Genomic DNA, 18,801 nt, shown 5'->3' on the forward strand with positions numbered 1-18,801 from the left:
TACATTATAGTGCCTGTTTCATATTTAGCCCCACAGAAACAAAAACCCTCCTCCAAAACCCACAGCCTGTACTGAACTACTAGTTAAAGAAACAAAACCCAAGACCAGAAATGAATAGTTTATTTTTTCCTTAGACTTACCTGCCATATTCATTATGGTTCTTACTGTGGCTTATGTTTTGTGACATACTTGTACCTAGTCAATAGGGAAAAACACAACTTTGTCTATTTTCACATCTAGTGATAAAATAGAGAGTTAAATGCTCTTATGCCTCTTACAGAATGTATTAGTACAGTCATATTTCTGTCTCATAGTGTGATAACGCCAGCAGGATAAATGTGAGAGACACTGAATCTTTGCACAAAGGAAATAGGTTTTATAATGAGTGCAGTCTGAACAGAACTAATCTCTTTCTTGGATCATTACTTCACCTAATCACAAAGCCTTTTTTAATTCAAATCCTTGCAGGGTTCTAATTGGTGACCTCCAGAGCCTGATAATTGTATAAGATAGCTGATCTTTTGCAGTATATCTAAATGGCCTTTGCAATTAAAAGTGAGAAATGTAGCTTAACCCTTCTGCTGATTTAGCTGAAGAGTTGACTTTGTTTTCATTATTGAGACTTCAATAATCTACACACTTTACTCCCCCCAAAACTTACTAGTTTAGGAAGATATTAACTTAGACTGCTGATTTTTTTTTCAATTTGTAGTTATGTTAAACTTGTCTGATAAACCCTTTGAGTCTTCAAAAATGTACACTGAGCTATTCACTGCATCTAATTTTTCAGGTCTTCAGTAATTTGGTTTGTGGGCAGACTGATACAAAGCTAGTCCTGTTAAAGAAGTATAATTCAGATATTGCATCTTGTCTGTGTACTTTAATTCAAATGTCCTCAAAAATAGTTTTAATAACCTGAAACTAGATTAAAGACCATATCCATTAGTGTTCCTCCACAAATATGTTTTTATACATTGTTATAGCTTCAGTCATCTTTAAATATCCAAATATCTTATTGCTGAGGTGTATACTTTAACAGTACATGCCATCTTACTTATAATAGACTAATTACTTTTATCTGTTTTAGGTTTACCGTTAAGTACGACTTTAAAAGTATAACTATATATATTCCTCTCATGCGACAAACAGGAGTTCACAATGCTGTGTAAAAGTGCTGCAAATAACGTGTGTAAGTAGGGGAAGTGAATGAGAATACTAAAGTGAGTTTTCTTTTTGGTTCTGTCATGGTTTGCTTCCAGTGTTCATCTTCAACATGGTTCTTGATATTAATTTTATTTGAGTTCTTCAGCTTCAACGTAATTCAGTAATTTTTGTAGAACATGTTTTGTTTTCAGTTTGATCCATATACCAGCCAGTACAAGTCAGGAAGTGCCAACAAAACATGCTTTGCCATTTACATTTAATCCAAGTAGTGTTAAAAGTTCACTTTCCTACCACTTGTGTATTGTAGAGTATTTTTTCCTCTAAAGAGAGCGGCTGCTGGTCTGAAAAGAAACCGTTCAATCACCAGCATAAGTGTTTTGAGTAAGGAATATTTTTAACTAAGATCACAGTAATTAAAGACCTGCTATCTTCATTTCTTCATATCTTCCTTCCCTTAGTATCTGTAGTAACTGCAGTGCTAGTTTTAGTCTTGTGTAGTAGTTCTACACATAGGTATAAGTTTACATTATAACAACTATCTCCTTAGTATGTGATTACCGGTGCTAGGTTGGATACCGGGATTGGTACCAGATTGATGCCCCATTCTCCTTGCTTCAATGCCTGTCGTTCATGTAGCGGGTCTGTGCTAGTGAACGATCCTCATCCCAGTTGCCTTAAGGCACATTTGAGTGACAAATGTCACATTCATAGGAAGTTCAAACTCTGTTTGAAAAAAGAACAGGGCTGCCAGACTTAAGTATCTGCTCAGAGTCTGCACTTGGTCCACCATTGGAACTCACCTGCTCTAAACAGGTACTGAGCACTTCAAAGGTTATAAGAAGTGCTCCTCCTCTTCTAAGAGTCATCAGCCAGATGTGCATCACCAATGCTTAAGAAGAGGTAGTGTAAGTCTCCTAAGGAATCAGTACTGGGACCTTCCAAGCGGAAGGCACCACGTCTCAAAATGACTTGCAGGTGCAACCTAAAAAGTTGCACCCTCCGGAGCAATATATGAACCACAAAGGATTGATGACACCAGAACCCAGGAAGGGTCCATTGATATAAATCTCTGAAGCATCAACACACCTCTGGGAACCACAGATTCAAGACCCCTTCTGGTACCGTTGACACCCAAGGTGTTTGAGGCAGATAGGGAGTAACTTGGCTTTTCCTGCGATGCAAGAGACTCACAGGGTACTGACATTGGAACCATGTGCTCCTGCAGTCTCAATTCCAGCCCCAGAGCACCGATCAGTACTGACTGCTTCTACTCTTGTGGCACCTCTGTGGAGGACTGAGTCTAGAGGCAAGCCAGCAATGATTTTGCCAATACCCCCATCTCAAGACCTACAGGTTCAGCTCCTGTTCAGAGGAATCATAGAATCGTAGGACTGGAATGGACCTTGAGAGGTTTTCTAGTCCAGTCCCTTGCACTCATGACAAGATTATCTAGACCATCCCTGACAGACATTTGTCTAACCTGTTCTTACAAATCTCCGATGATGGAGATACCACAACCACCCTAGGCAATTTATTCCAGTGCTTAACTACCTGAACAGTAAGGAAGTTTTTCCTAATATCTAATCCAAACTGCCCTTGCTGCAATTTAAGCCCATTGCTTCTTGTCCTATCCTCAGAGATTAACGGGAACATTTTTTCTCCCTCATCCTTGTAACACCCTTTTATGTACTTAAACAGTTAGCATGTCCCCCGCTCAGTCTGCGCTTCTCCACACTAAACAAACCCAGTTTCTTAAATCTTCCCTCATAGGTAATGTTTTCTAGACCTTTAGTAATTTTTGTTGTTCTTCTCTGGACTTTCTCCAATTTGTCTTCATTTTTCCTGAAATGTGGCACCCAGAAGTGGACACCAGTACTCCAGTTGAGGCCTAACCAGCATGGAGTAGAGTGGAAGAATTACTTCTTGTATCTTGCTTACAACACTTCTGCTAATACATCCCAGAATTATGTTCACTTTTTTTGCAGCAGTGTTGCACTGTTGACTCATATTTAGCTTGTGATCCACTATGTCTCCCAGATCCCTTTCTGCAGTACTCCTTCCTAGGCAATCATTTCCTATTTTGTATGTGTGCAACTGGTTGTTTCTTACTAAGTGGAGTACTTTGCATTTGTCCTAATTGAATTTCATCTTATTTACTTCAGTCCATTTCTCCAGTTTGTCCAGATCGTTTTGAATGTTAAGCCTACCCTCCAAAGCATTCTCAACCCCTGCTAGTTTAGTATCATTGGCAAACTTTTTAAGTATGCTCTCTCTGCCATTATTAAATCATTGATGGAGATATTGAACAGACCTGGAGCCAGCACTGATCCCTGCAGGACCCCTCTTGATATGCCCTTCCAGCTTGACTCGGCCACTGATAACTAGTCTGAGTGGTTTTCCAACTGGTTATACACCCATCTTATAGTAGCTCCATCTAGGTTGTATTTCCCTAATTTGTTTATAAGAAGGTCATGTGAGACAGTATCAAAAGCATACCCCCCCCCAATCCATAAGACTTTTTACCCTGTCAAAGAAAGCTATTAGGTTGCTTTGTCATGATTTGTTCTGACAAATCCATGCTGAACTGTTACTTATCACTTTATTCTCTTCTAGATGTTCGCAAATTGATTGCTTAATTATTTGCTTCATTATCTTTTTGGGTACTGAAGTTAAGCTGACAGGTCTGTAATTCCCCGGGTTGTCCTTATTTCCCTTTTAATAGATTGACACTATATTTACCCTTTTCCAGTCCTTTGGAATCTCTCCCAACTTCCAGGACTTTTCAGATATAATCCTAATGGCTCAGATATCTCCTCAGTCAGTTCCTTGATTATTCTAGGATGTATTTCATCAGGCCCTGGTGACTTGAAGACATCTAAATTGTTTAAATAATTTTAAAGTTGTTCTTTCCCTATTTTTAGCCTCTGATCCTACCTCATTTTTATTGGCATTCTTTAAGTTAAATGTCCAATTCCTACTAAATTTTTTGGTGAAAACTGAAACAAAAAAGTAATTTAGCACTTCTGCCATTTTCATGTTTTCTGTTATTCTTTTTCTCCCCTCATTGAGTAACTGGCCTAACCTTTCCTTGGTTTTCCTCTTGCTTCTAATGTATATGTAGAATGTTTTCTTGTTACTTTGTGTCTCTAGCTAGTTGAATCTCATTTTGTGCCTTGGCCTTTCTAATTTTGTCCCTACATACTTCTGTTATTTATATTAATCTTTTGTAATTTGATCTAGTTTCCACTTTTTGTAGCACTCTTTTGAGTTTCAGATCATTGAAGATCTCCTGTTAAGACAGGTGGTCTCTTGCCATACTTTCTATCTTTCCTACGCAGTGGGATAGTTTCTTTTGTGCCCTTAATAATGTCTCTTTTTTGAAAAACTGCCAACTCTCTTGAACTGTTTTTCTCCTTAGGCTTACTTCCCATGGGATCTTATTTACCAACTCCCTCAGTTGGTTAAAGTCTGCCTTCTTGAAATCCATTCTCTTTATTGTGCTGTTTTCCTTCCTATCATTTCTTAGAATCAGGAACAACTATATCATTTCATGATCATTTTCCCCAAAGCTGCCTTCCACTTTCAAATTCTCAACCAGTTTGTTCCTATTTGTCAAAATCAAATCTAGAACAGCTTCTCTCCTAGTGTCTTTCTCTACTCTCTGAAATGAAAATTATCTCCAATATATTACAAAAATGTATTGGATAATCTGTGCCTTGCTGTGTTGTTTTCCGAACAGATGTCTGGGTAGTTCAAGTTCCCCTTTACCACCAAGTCCGGTGCTTTGGATGATTTTGTTTATAAAAAGCCTCATCCACCTGCTCTGCCTGGTTAGGTGGTCTGTAGTAGACCCCTACCATGATATCACCCTTGTTTTTTTTCCCTTTTATCCTTATCCAGGGACTTTCAACAAGTCTGTCTAGTATTTCCATCTGAACTTAAGTCCAAGTGTATACATTTTTGATATATAATGCAAAACGTCCTCCCTTTTTTCCCTGCCTGTCCTTCCTGAGCAAGCTGTACCTTTTATTCGAGTCCTGTGTATTATCCCATCAATTCTGTGTTGCCAACTATGTCAGTTGTGTTTATTAACTAGCATTCTGGTTATTCCTGCTTATTCCCTATACTTCTCGCACTTAGGATGCAGACATCTAAGATAGTGATTTGATTTTCCCCTATGTTCTCTCTTGTCTCTCTCTTGTCGCTGCTATAACGTCCCATGCTCCCCCCAGATTCTGACCCTTCTCTTTTTGACTGACTTTCCTGGGGACTTTTGTCTTCTGCTCCCATCGAACCTAGTTTAAAGCCCTCCTCACTAAATTAGCCAGTTTGTATGCAAAGATGTTCTTCCCCTTCCATGATAGCAGTCCTTCTTCCCTGAACAATATTCTGTGGTCCAGGAAGCTGAAGTCCTCCAGGTGAAACCATCTTCATTGTCAGGCATTCACCTGCAGGAAACTGACTCCCCATAGGACTTGGAAATTGGATCCATTGTGTCCTGATCTGAGCTTGCCCTACAGCTCCAGTGGAGTGCTTGTCCGCTGTAGTACAGTTCACAGCCTCAGCATTTTATGAGTCAGTGGCATTCTCAGAATTGGTCCCACATCCTTACTGATGGCTCTTCTGGATCCCTTGGGGCTCCCTTCCACAATCCAGAACCTTTCTGCTCCCTTACCTCACCTCAGTATCAATCAGACACTGGCAGCATTTAAAGGAAGGTCACCATCTTGTTACACTTTGATTTGTCGTAGCAGTTACTTGAATTTCTAGCTATAATCTTTAATAGAGGCATTTTTGTCTTGTCAGCTCTTAGATCCTTTATAGCATCTGGTCTTCTATATAGAGCTTCTAATGAAGTCAATGATGGGTGTATAAAGAATGCAGGATTGGGCTCTTCTTTGTTTACTTCTGTCTGAAATAGAAACAGTTGCAGTTATTTATATAAATATAAGATGGTTGGCTGGATTTAGCATAGTGTCAAGTGAAAGTTTTCTGATCTTGAAGAATGCAAGTAAAACTGATATTTCCTTTGGTGGCTTCCAGACAAGGATACATATTGTTTGTTGCTGATCCTGCTTCCTTTAAATATTCTCTCTAGTGAATTTGTTTCAGTTCTAAACTGTAATGTAAAAAATGATACGAAACAGTATCTTCCCTGTGGTTATACTAAGGCCACAATCCTGCAAAAATGTAATTATGTGTGTAATTATGTGCACTGTGTGTAGCATGGGTTCTCAAACTGGGGGTTGTGACCCCTCAGGGAGTCACAAGGCTGCCAGCATTTATAATAGTGCTAAATATTTTTAAAGTGTTTAATTTATAAGGGAGGGGGTCACATTCAGAAGCTTGCAGTGTGAAAGGAATCACCAATACAAAAGTTTGAGAACCACGGGTGTGTAGGCATATTGCAATCAGTTGCTTAACCTTTCTGCTAAAGTTAAAACTTTGAAAAAGGAGATCTAAGGACTGTCTATCCAGGGAAAACTTTCTAACAGGTTTAAAACTGATTCAGCTAACATGATTTTAAATTGGTTAGAGCTAATATAGACCCAGTTTAGTTGGCTTTCAGCAGCTTGACCTATGTTTATGTTGGCTTTCAGCAGCTTGACCTGTGTTTATGTTTCAAATGATCTTAAGAATAAGGTGATCTTGAATCTGGTGAGGGGGAGAGGGCAAGGAAAATGGATTTGGATGCCTTAAATCAATGTGGTATCACGAGACCATTATAATGCATAGACTGCGTAGACTGTCGGTCCTTCATCAGTTGAGACTTAGCTGATCACAACATGTCTTCCAATCTTTTCTCGCTCTGGCCATCCTTTGCCATGCTTGTCCTTATCTCCTGTTAGGAAATCATCCCACCTCTTTGGAGGCCAACCGCATGGCCGTTTCTGTTCTTTTGGATACCACTCGGATATAGCTGTGGCCCATCTGTTGTCACTGAGTCAGGCCACATGTCCCGCCCACCACATTTTGCTGAGCCTGCTTTCAACAATGTCTCACACTCCAAACTACTGCCTAATTATCTTGTTGGGGATGTGATCACGGTGAGAAATGCCCAAAATGTTCATTCCATCGCCCTCTGTGTGACAGACACTTGGTCTTCTTCAGTCTTTGTCAGCGACCATGTTTCACTGCCATATAACATCGCTGGAAGCATGGTCAAGTTGAAAAGATTCGCACTAGTTGTTTTGCTGATCTTTCCTTGGAGGATGTCCTTGCTGACATTGATATTGCTGTTTGATACTCCCCTCTGAATCCCCTTCAACAAAGGTGTGAAACAAGGAGATACAGTTTCACCAAAATTATTCACAGCCTGTCTTGAATTGGTTTTTAAATGAGCAGACTTGAAAGGTGGGATTAATATCAATGGCGAGCGGCTAAACCATCTCAGGTTCGCAGATGATATAGTGCTGATAGCCGAAAATACACCCCAGCTTGAGAGAATGCTTAAAGAACTGAACGCGAAAAGTAGTCAGATTAAAAATGAATCAGTCGAAAACAAAATACATGAGATCAGATATTCTGCCAAGAACCCAAATAACTCTTGGAGGAGAGCAGATCCAAGAGGTTGATAAATATGTTTATTTGGGCCAGGAAGTCAACATACGCCACGATCAGTAAGGCGAACTGTCGCACAGAAAAAAAGCTGGATGGTGCGCATTCTGTGACATCAAAGACCATTCTAATATCTTTGTTAAAACTAACTTAAATCCCACATTTATATATTATATATATTATCACTTGGATATTAATTGTAAAGTGCTTTGGGGTCACTGGACAGAAGATATTTTAAAAAGTACTTATTTTGTGTCTGGATCTGATCCTGAAGTGTTGAAATGTGGGACTGGACCAGTTAATAGTTATAATTGTCACTCAAATTACAGGTTTTTTCAGTATTTCCTTAAACTGTTGACTATCTTACACTCTCTTGTCCATTTTAGAGTGTTCAGTCAGGTCCGTTGCTATAACTTGTTAACAAACTTTCAGTCATTTCCTTTTAGAAGCTCTGAATTCACACTATTTTTTTTTAAAGAGTAGTAGCCCAGCTGACATTTTACATTATCTAAAGTGGTTAGTTTTTCTGCAATAGAAGTTTGTTGAAGAGTCTTGTATTTTATGGTCACTGTACCTGTTGTTTGAAAATAATAGTGATGTGGTTTCTTTTTTCCAGGCTTGCAGATACAAAACTTGTTCTCACAATTATTGTTGTTATTCATAATTGAGCTGTAAGCACAGCACCAGTAGTTTTATGAAAACCTAGACATAAGTCTCTTGTGAAGCTTACACTCATTCACATCTTACCAAGGTCCAGCAGCAAGTATTGTTATGCCTTTTCATGTAAGAGAGCAAAGTTGGCAATTGCATGTATTCAGCATCTCATTAAGCCTAAAGGCTCTTTCTGGTAAATAAGATGAATACAGCACTTATATATGGTTGTTGAACAAATGTTAGAGAGACTGCATAAAAACTTCAGTTTATTGATGTAAGAACCTCCCTTTTAGATTCCGAGACACATTTTAGCTCTCAGCCTTGCATCTGTCATGTTGAAAAAAATAGTCCTCATAGCACTAGGGGAAGAAACATCTTTTGGATCTTGCTTAGGAGCTATAATATTATAAGTGAGTTGGAAAACATTGCATTGGGAATTCAGTTTTGTGCAATATTGTTTGACCGAACTGCCCACAAAAGAACAGAGTATAGCAATATCTACTTCAGATTTGAGTTTGACATTTTGGCCTCAGACTGAGGATGATGATGACAATTAAACAGATAAAGGCAGAGCATCATTTTTAATATTGCTTAGACTTTTAAGTATTGCATACCAATTAAATTGGAAATAACATGTCTGACTATTGTAATTCTCTGATAGGAAGATTAATTCTAGTTTGAGATTAAAGTTAAAGAAGTCTACTTCACCATTATCTAATCTATTCAATAATGTTATATTGTGTCATATGGGTTAATCGGCAAGCAATCATTGCTTAGCCTTCTCTGCTGTGGATAAAAAAAACACACATAATTATTCATTCAGCTGAATTCCTAGACTAATGCAAATGCTACATCTATGGCCTGAGAACATGGGATTTTAATCCCTTAGCATTATCAGAAGCCTTAATCACATGTTCATTTATTATTTCTGAACAAGGAGACTGCACTGTCACACAAAGCCGAGTAGTACAGAATGTAATCTTGGGATTAGGGAAAGGCAAATCCTCCTATCTGTTCGACCTTGAAAATCTGATTGGATTTGCTCTTTGGACTGGCATAGTTTTCCCCAATTAAGTTAAGCTTGATATACATGAATGATATTTGTCAAATGAGTCTTGTATATCTTATGAGTGTATACTCTGATGCTAAAACTTTTGGTGTTCATGATTTCCTGAAAGGGGTTGGGAGTGGGAAGAAATGAACAGAGAGAGAAGAAAAGATAGAGGTAAAAATAAAGATAAACTGGCTCTGGCATGCATAATAATTTTTTTTCTATGTTTCTTTAGTGATACAACAGCCAACAGGACATTTTTTTCATGTTCTTTCAGAATCAGATTCAATTTTATGATGTTAACATGAACTAACACAACTCTTGGAACAGCAGTTTATTATTAATATGTTAAAACAGAGCAATAAGAGAAGTCTTTCGTGGTTTATTGTTTTTAGTACTAACATGGTGACTATTGGGGGAAGGTTTACTATTACTGGAAGAAGAGTAATTCATTTTAGGAAAAAACCTGACTATGGCAATTTTAAAAGAACCTCTGTTATTTACCATCAAGTTATGAGTGTCCCTTTACGGGTTTACAAAATAGTTTTATTGAGGCTAAGAAAAAGCTTGAAAAACATTGCGAAAGCAGGACAGGTTCAGATAGGTCAAATGGCTGGTCAATAAAATGTACATTGATGTGCCCTGCTCTGGACAGAAATGCTAATATTGAGACGACTCAATTAATTTATTTTCACTTATCTGTGACAGATCATAATTAATTCAAAATGTGTCATTGGTGAATGAATACAGTATCTTAAAGCTACCTGTTTTTATAGCATTTTATTTCCCAGATAATACATATTTTTACTCATATCAACTTAAATCTAATTTAGAAATTTAAAATATTTGAAGTAGAACTAATTACAGTATAAATTACATGTTAACGAATATTAAGTGGGTTGATTGTCATTAAAGTGAGGTACTTAAGAATGCTGAGTTCAGATATATTCATTACTCTTCATTTTGTAGAGTACAATCTCATTTTAAGAAAATACCATATTTTACACAGTGCTCATGATGGTAGGGAACTAATCCCAATGTCTATTGAATAGCAAATATAGGTATTGTGGGAGTTTTTATTTTTACCTATCATCCAATGTACTTTAATCCTGTAAGAAGCTCTTGGTCAGACTGCTGGTTATTTTCAGTTGTGTGATTTTTGTTGTTGTTTGCCATCAGTGTACATAAAAGCCTAGAGTGAACCACCATTCATTGCAAAAGTAGATTTTAAAGTTTTAATACAAGTCCTTTCTGATTTGGTTTTGAACTAGTTAAATTTGCTTGTTGCTCTGGGAATAGAGGAATAAATCTCATATCATCTGTTCAATTGGGTGCAACAGTGCATGACTTCTACTAATTAAAGCTGAAGAAAACAAACCTCAGTTTTTATTTGTTTATGCTGAGATGAGTAACCTTTTTAATATCAAGAAAAAACATGACTGTTTACAGGTTAGTTCACCTGCAGAGATAAATGTCAGATAAGTTAGGTTTACTAGAAAATAAATTATTCTATGAATTAAAGTATGTCTTTGAATGTGTTTCTTACATATAATCAATTAATACATCAGTTTCATAATCGGAAGTCACTGCAAATTTAACTTACTCCCGCACAGTACATGCCCAGACGTCTCAATTTTGAGTGGCGCTTTTATCTCAGTGAAACAAACAAACAAACAAAAAAAACAAGTAAAAGTGTACATTGGATACCTTTTGTTTTACTTACCACCTCTAAGCAATTTCTAGTAAAAATTGTTATGCAGAGGAGGGGAAATAATCAAATCTGAGGATTATATATTATTTCTATTATTGTAGTTAATTTGTTTCATTCACAGGCAATAAATGCATAGGCAAAATATTATATTACAAACAATTAATATACAACGTATTGTCATCTCTTTCATGAGATGTTATGTCAGTAAAATGGGACCAGTATTGAATAACTGAAGTCTTTTAAATGATAAGAAAGCTTTGGGTTTGAGTCTACAGTTTATGTATCTTTAGTATGTTGTCTTTGATGTTGCAATTAACACACACTTGCCACACATTTCCTCCCACTTTTTCCATATTAAATATTGCAGAATTTATTTTAATTGAGTAAACAACCTCTTAAAAAGTTTTGTAATACACTGACCTTATTAGCTGAGTGATATATAACATAGCTGATGATAATGAAATTTACCTTGCTTGGAACAAGGGCATTATAGCTAGTTTAGTATTATTTTAGAGAGTACTACACTCGACATGTGAATCCGGAGATCAAAAAAGTAAAAGAGTAAAAAGCAAAAGTTTTATAACTTTAAATGGTTCATTAAACTTTAATCTTCCTATAATCTAAATTCCTCATTGTTGTATATGTGCACTCTTGCCAGTTTCACCTGAAAGTAAATTTCAAGGAAACTTTACATTTGACTCAGTTGTAAAAATGCACTAGGTCTTTAAAAGTAAAGAGGTGGCCAACAGATATTTGTGACACCTAAAAATAGGGTTTTTGTTGTTGTTTTGTTTTGATATATTAACATTTTAGCAACTAAAATAAATTTTAAACTTTGAAGCACACGCTACCAGAAATTTTTGTCTTCATTTGTGAATCATGTTTTTGTTTAATTTGTAACATCATGATAAGAAATTAACATAGATAATAAGCATAAGAGTATTTATTTCTTACTTTGTGTGTTTGCTATGGGAAAGTGTATTCTAAAAATAAAAAAGCAGAGTGAAATTTCAGTAGCGAGGAAAAATGTGAGCTGATTAATCTATTTTAGCTGTCCCTCAGATTTTATTGCAGTGATGAACAAGAATGACTCCTTTTAATTTTTTTTCTGTTAGCAGTAAAAGAGACAAATCACTCAAACAAATTAGTCTGTGAGACTGTACCTTGAAGACGCTCTGGTTCTCTAAGTAGTTTTTTAAATAATTCAGAGTTTTGCGTTGACCCAAAGCAAAAATGTGGGGAATAAACAAGACTCTGATTCTGCATAACTGATGTCATTAGAAGCTTTGCTATTTAATTCAGTGGGTGTAGGATCAAGCCTATATTGAATAAATACTTAACAGGTCTTTTGATACATTTTGTTCCTGTTGACAAACAAAAGTTATGGTAATGTCCATCAGTTTGCAGAGGGGTTAACTGACAAAGGCCCCTGATCTAATATGACATCCTGGGGAAGGGTGACCCTATGCCTATATGGAGCACTCTAAAATCAGCTGGGCTCTGTGTGGGCACTGGACTCCACATCTGGTTAACGTAGTGCAAGATAAGGGTTTAGGGCTCTAGTACTGCAAAGATTTAAGCACATGCAAAGATTACACTTTGTTTGTTTTAAAGGAGACTGTGCTAAAGTAACGTGGAAAATGTAATGAGAGACCATAGATGTGGATGTGGAAACAACATCCTCAGGATGTTCAAAAACATGAAGAGTGAATGTGTTTCTAAGCATCATCCACAGAAATGTTACCATCTGTACATTAACTTCAATCCTAGACTTTTGGACTTGGCATGTGGTTATTTGTTTTGGTATTTTGTAGCTTTAAACATTGGAAAGATTGTTTTACTTCATCTGGAGGCTAACAGTAATGTGTTTAACTAGATGTCAAACCTATACAGTGGAGGATATAACTCCATTACAACTCTTGTTAAAATGTATGTTGGGAATAGGGAGTGGATTATGGAGGGCGAAGAGAATTAAACTTTAAATATATACAATATTGTAATGGGGCACTCACCTCAAGTATCCCCTAGCAGCTAGGTGTGGTGCTGTAACCGTTTCCCCTACTTGTGGAGCCCCCTGTTGGTTGCCAATGTCACTAAGCATGTCTTCAGTGGTTCAGCCCTCTGGCCAAGTCACACCATCAAAATGGAGCCCTTCTGGGATAGCAAAGCATTTGCCAAACTGTCTTCACCCAGGGTCTTCACCCCCTATCTTTGGGCCCTTTAAATCCAGCTCTTCTCTCATTCTTCTAATGGACCCTTGTCCCCTTCTTGGGGCTTAGGCCACTTTGCTAGTGGCTGGTGCGGGAACCACCCGCTACTTCAAGTTCCAACCCAGGCAGACCCACATACTGCTTCATTTAATTAGTTGCTGTTGCAGTCTCTGGGCCTTTTCCTACTTGGTCCCTTTACCGCTATCTGTTTACCTTAGGGTTAGCATTCTCAGGTCCTCTCTCTCCCAGATTTAGTGCAAACAGCCTATCAAGCTCTTCTGGCCAGAACAGAGCACCCTCCCTTGCCCCTCTAGCCCTAGCCAGGAACTGACCAGCTAAGGCCCTGCAGCTCCTTTTAGCTGAGCTTGCTGAGTTATGATTGGCTGCTTCCACAAGGCCTCTCTGGGCAGTCCTGGAGGACCCACCTTTGCCACTCCTTTTTAGAGCGGGGTGTAGTAGGCATATGGTCAAGGAAGGTCCAGGTACACCCCATCACATATATATTTTAAAAAAATTAAAGCTTTTTAAAGAGTTTTCAAAGCAACTGTTTTGTGCTTAAGGTACAAGATTTAAGTTTTGTTGTTAATTCCTGGGTTTTATAAAATCAAATAGAAATATTCTCATGAACTCTTGAATTTTCAGTGGATGATTTCTTTTTATTTAAAACGTTCTCTTGAAGTTTTGGAAGCATAGGGCAAATGCGGGAGAACCCCCTAAAATGATAGTACAGACATTTCATTGTTCAAACTGAGTAAACTATATTAAAAAAAGTCTCATAAATGATCCAGTGTGTAGTATAAATTATATTTTCTTAAATGTCAGTTGTAGTCCAAAGTGCTGATAGTAACAGATAAGGATTTTTTTAAAAATACTTTGACTTTTTAAAGACACCATAATAGAGACTCAACTTAAATGTATACCCCAATTTAAAAAACACAGTAAGAGAACCAAAAAAGAGCCGCTATGGTTAAACAACAAAGTAAAAGAAGCAGTGAGAGGCAAAAAGGCATACTTTAAAAAGTGGAAGATAAATCCTAATGAGGAAAATAGAAAAGAGCATAAACTCTGGCAAATGAAGTGTAAAAATATAATTAGAAAGACCAAAAAATAATTTGAAGAACAGCTAGCCAGCGACTCCAAATGTAATAGCAAGTATTTTTTTAAATACATCAGAAGCAGAAAGCCTGCTAAACAACCAGTGGGGCCACTGGATGATTGAGATGCTAAAGGAGCACTCAAAGATGTTAAGGCCATTGCGGAGAAACTAAATGAATTCTTTGTATTGGTCTTCACTATTGAGGATGTTAAGGAGAGTCCCAAACCTGAGCCATTCTTTTTGGGTGACAGATCTGAGGAACTGTCCCAAACTGAGGTGTCATTAGAGGAGATTTTGGAACAAATTGATAAACTAAACAGTAATAAGTCTCCAGGACCTGATGGTATTCACCCAAGAACTCTGAAGGAACTCAAATGTGAAATTGCAAGACTACTAACTGTCATCTGTAACCTATCATTTAAATCAGCTTCTGTACCAAATGACTGGAGGATACCTAATGTGATGCCAATTTTTAAAAAGGGCTCCAGAGGTGACCCTGGCAACTACAGGCCAGTAAGTCTCACTTCAGTACCGGTCAAATTGGTTGAAACTATCATAAGAACAAAATTGTCAGACACATAGATGAACATAATTTGTTGGGAAATAGTCAACATGGTTTTTGTAAAGGGAAATCATGCCTCACCAATCTACTAGAATTCTTTAATGGGGTCAACAAGCATGCGGACAAAGGAGATCCAGTGGATATAGTGCATTTAGATTTTCAGAAAGCCATTGACAAGGTCCCTCACCAAAGGCTTTTAAGAAGGAAGGTTCTCTCATGGATTGGTAACTGGTTAAAAGATAGAAAACAAATGGTAGGAATAAATGCTCAGTTTTCAGAATGGAGAGAGGTAAATAATGGTGTCCCCCAGGGATCTGTACTGGGCCCAGTCCTATTTAACATATTCATAAACAATATGGAAAAAGGGGTAACCAGTGAGGTGGCAAAATTTGCAGATGATACAAAATTACTCAAGATAGTTAAGTTCAGAGCAGACTTTAAGAATTACAAGGGATCTCACAAAACTGGGTGACTGGACAACAAACTGGCAGATTAAATTTAATGTTGATAAATGCAAAGTAATGCACATTGGAAAACATAATCCTAACTATACATATACAATGATGTGATCTAAATTAGCTGTTACCACTCAAGAAAGACATCTTGGAGTCATTGTGGATAGTTCTCTGAAATCAATCACTCAATGTGCAGCGGCAGTCAAAAAAGTGATCAGAATGTTGGGAATCATCAAGAAAGGGATAGATAATAATACAGAAAATATCATATTGCCTCTATATAAATTCATGGTATGCCCACACCTTGAATACTGCGTGCAGATGTGGTTGCCCCATCTGAAGAAAAGATGTATTGGAATTGGAAAAGATTCAGAAAATTATTAGTGGTATGGAATGGCTTCCGTATGAGGTGAGATTAATATGACTGGGACTTTTCAGCTTGGAAAAGTGGCGACTAAGGGGGAATATGATAGAGATCTATAAAATCATGAGTGGTATAAAGAAAGCAAATAAGGAAGTATTATTTACTCCTTCTCATAATACAAGAACAAGGGGCCACCAAATGAAATTAATAGAGGTAGCAGGATTAAAACAAACACAAGAAAGTATTTTTTTCATGCAATGACTATGATCCTCTAGAACTCCTTGCCAGAGGGTGTTGTGAAGGCCAGTACTAGAACGGGTTTCAAAAGGGAGCTAGATAGATTCATGGAAGATAGATCCATCAATGGCTATTAGCCAGGATGGGCAGGAATGGTGTTCCTAGCATGTTTTCCAGAAGCTGGGATTGGGTGACAAGACATGTATCACTTGATGATAACCTGTCTGTTCATTCCCTTTGGGGCACCTGCTATTGGCCACTGTCAGAGGACAGGATACTGGGCTTGATGGACCTTTGGTCTGACCCAGTATTACCGTTCTTATGTTCTTATGACTCAAATATGTAGTTGTAAATGGCAGCCTAGGAGAGAAAATCAATCTGTTTTACAAGTTACACACTGGTTTTGGAATTTATGCTGATATAAAAATTATTCATTTACTTGAGAACATGATATCAAGTTTAAAAAAAAATCAGTAACAGATTTTTGTACTTTTCTTTACAGAAATTGAGAAATTCCAAAAAGGGGAAGGAAAGGAAGAGGAAAAGTATATTGATGTAGTGATAAATAAAAATATGAAGCTGGGGCAGAAAGTATTAATTCCAGTGAAACAATTTCCTAAGGTAAGTTAATTTGTCAGAAATTTAAAACTGGTTCTTTGTAAGAATGTGATAGCAAAATATATTCAGTTCTTTAAGCAACAGAAAATTGTTCCTAAACCTAAGACAGTATTATCTACTATTGCTCATGTTATTCTATAATTTATTATATATAGTTCTCATACTGGCTTCCTCACCATACTGCTCCAGATACATTTTCTATGAACTTTAGATTTAAAGCTATACCTATGTCTACTTGTGTGAAGGGAAGACTACTTGTAACCCTCATTTCAAGCAGTAGAAAAAGGAAATATTTGTTTGTAGTATATTGAAACAAGCACATAACCAAAACCTCCAGGATATTGCAGCTGTTCTGTAACCTCTAGTAAAAAATAAAGAAAAAAAGAATAAAATAATACTTATAGTGATTTTAATCCATAGACCTCAAAACAATTTTCAAAGTAGGTAAGCATTATTATACTGTTTTTTACAGGTGGGGAAACCAAGGGCACAAAAAAAAGTGAAGTGACTTGCCTAAGGTTGCACAATGATTAGGTGGAAGAGCTGGGTTTAGAATTTGGGCCGACTGTCTCCAGGTCCTGTACGCTACCCACTGGATATTATTGCCTAGATGGTTAACAAAATGACACTAATATATTAATATCAAATCACACAAATATAGGGCTGGAAGAGATTTGGATAGGTTAACTAGTCCAGCTCTGTGCTCTGAGGCAGGACCAAGTCTGAGGCTGGTCTAGATTTGATTTTGACAAATAGGAAGGAACTGGTTGAGAATTTGAAAATGGAAGGCAATTTGGGTGAAAGTGATCATGAAATGGAAGAGTTCCTGATTCTAAGGAAAGGTATCAGGGAGAACAGCACAATAAAGAGAATGGATTTCAAGAAGGCAGACTTGATCAAACGCAGGGAGTTGTAGGTAACATCCCATGGGAAGCAAGTCTAAGGGGAAAAACAATTGAAGATAGTTGGCAGTTTTTCAAAGAGACATTATTAAGGGCACAAGAGCCTATCTTTCCTATGCAGTGAGATAGTTTGAAGTATAGCAGGAGCCCACCCTGGCTTAACCAGGAGATCTTCAATGATCTAAAACTCCCAAAAGAGTCCTACAAAAAGTGGAAACTCGGTCAAATTACAAAGGATGAATATAAACAAATAACACAAGTATGTAGGGACAAAATTAGAAAAGTGAAGGCACAAAACAAGATCAAACTGGCTAGGGACATAAAAGGAAACCAGAAAACAATCTACAAATATATTAGAAGCAAGAGGAAGACCAAGGACAGAGTAGGCCCATTACACGATGAGGAGGAGAGAGACAATAACAGAAAATGTGGAAATGGCAGAGGTGCTTAATGACTTCTTTGTTTTGGGTTTCACCAAGAAGGTTGATGGTGATTGGACGTTTAACATAATGAATGCCAGTGAAAATGAGGTAAGATCAGAGTCTAAAATATGGAAAGAATAAGTAAAAAAAACAAACAACATACTGGGATGTATTAGCAGGAGTATTGTAAGCAAGAGACAAGAAGTAATACTTCCGCTCTACTCCGCACTGATTAGGCTTCAACTTGAGTATTGTGTCCAGTTCTGGGCGCCACATTTCAGGAAAGATGTGGAGAAATTGGAGAAAGTCCAGAGAAGAGTGACAAAAATGATTAAAGGTCTAGAAAATATGACCCATGACGGAAGATTGAATAAAAAATTGGGTTTGTTTGGTCTGTAGAAGAGAAAACTGAGAGGGGACATAACCATTTTCAAGTACGTAAAAGGTTGTTAAATGGAGGAGGAAGAAAAATTGTTCTTCTTAACCTCTGAGGATAGGACAATGGGCTTAAATTGCAGCAAGGGTAGTTTGGATTGGACATTAGGAAAAACTTCCTAACCGTCAGGGTGGTTAAGCAATGAACTAAATTGCCTAGGGAGGTTGTGGAATGTCCATCATTGGGGATTTTCAAGGGAAGGTTGGACAAACACCTGACAGGGATGGTCTAGAAAATACTTAGTCCTGCTTTGAATGTAGGGGACTGGACTAGATGACCTCTTGAGGTCCCTTCCAGTTCTATGATTCTAAGTATACATAGACCATCCCTGACCGGTGTTTGTTTAATCTGTTGTTAAAAA

The 18,801-nt window shown here is 37.4% G+C and overlaps 1 protein-coding gene across 1 annotated transcript in view; it reads left to right on the plus strand.

Annotated features, from left to right (window-relative positions):
• The window catches only part of KHDRBS3 (KH RNA binding domain containing, signal transduction associated 3), a 202,254-nt gene that overhangs the window by 46,828 nt on the left and 136,625 nt on the right, over positions 1 to 18,801 (plus strand). The window contains exon 2 of the mRNA XM_039527237.1: positions 16,565 to 16,683. Coding sequence (XP_039383171.1) covers positions 16,565 to 16,683 — 119 coding nt within the window. The remainder of the gene's footprint in view (positions 1 to 16,564; positions 16,684 to 18,801) is intronic.

Source organism: Mauremys reevesii, linkage group 2, assembly GCF_016161935.1.
Source record: "Mauremys reevesii isolate NIE-2019 linkage group 2, ASM1616193v1, whole genome shotgun sequence".
Taxonomy (NCBI): Eukaryota; Metazoa; Chordata; order Testudines; family Geoemydidae; genus Mauremys; species Mauremys reevesii.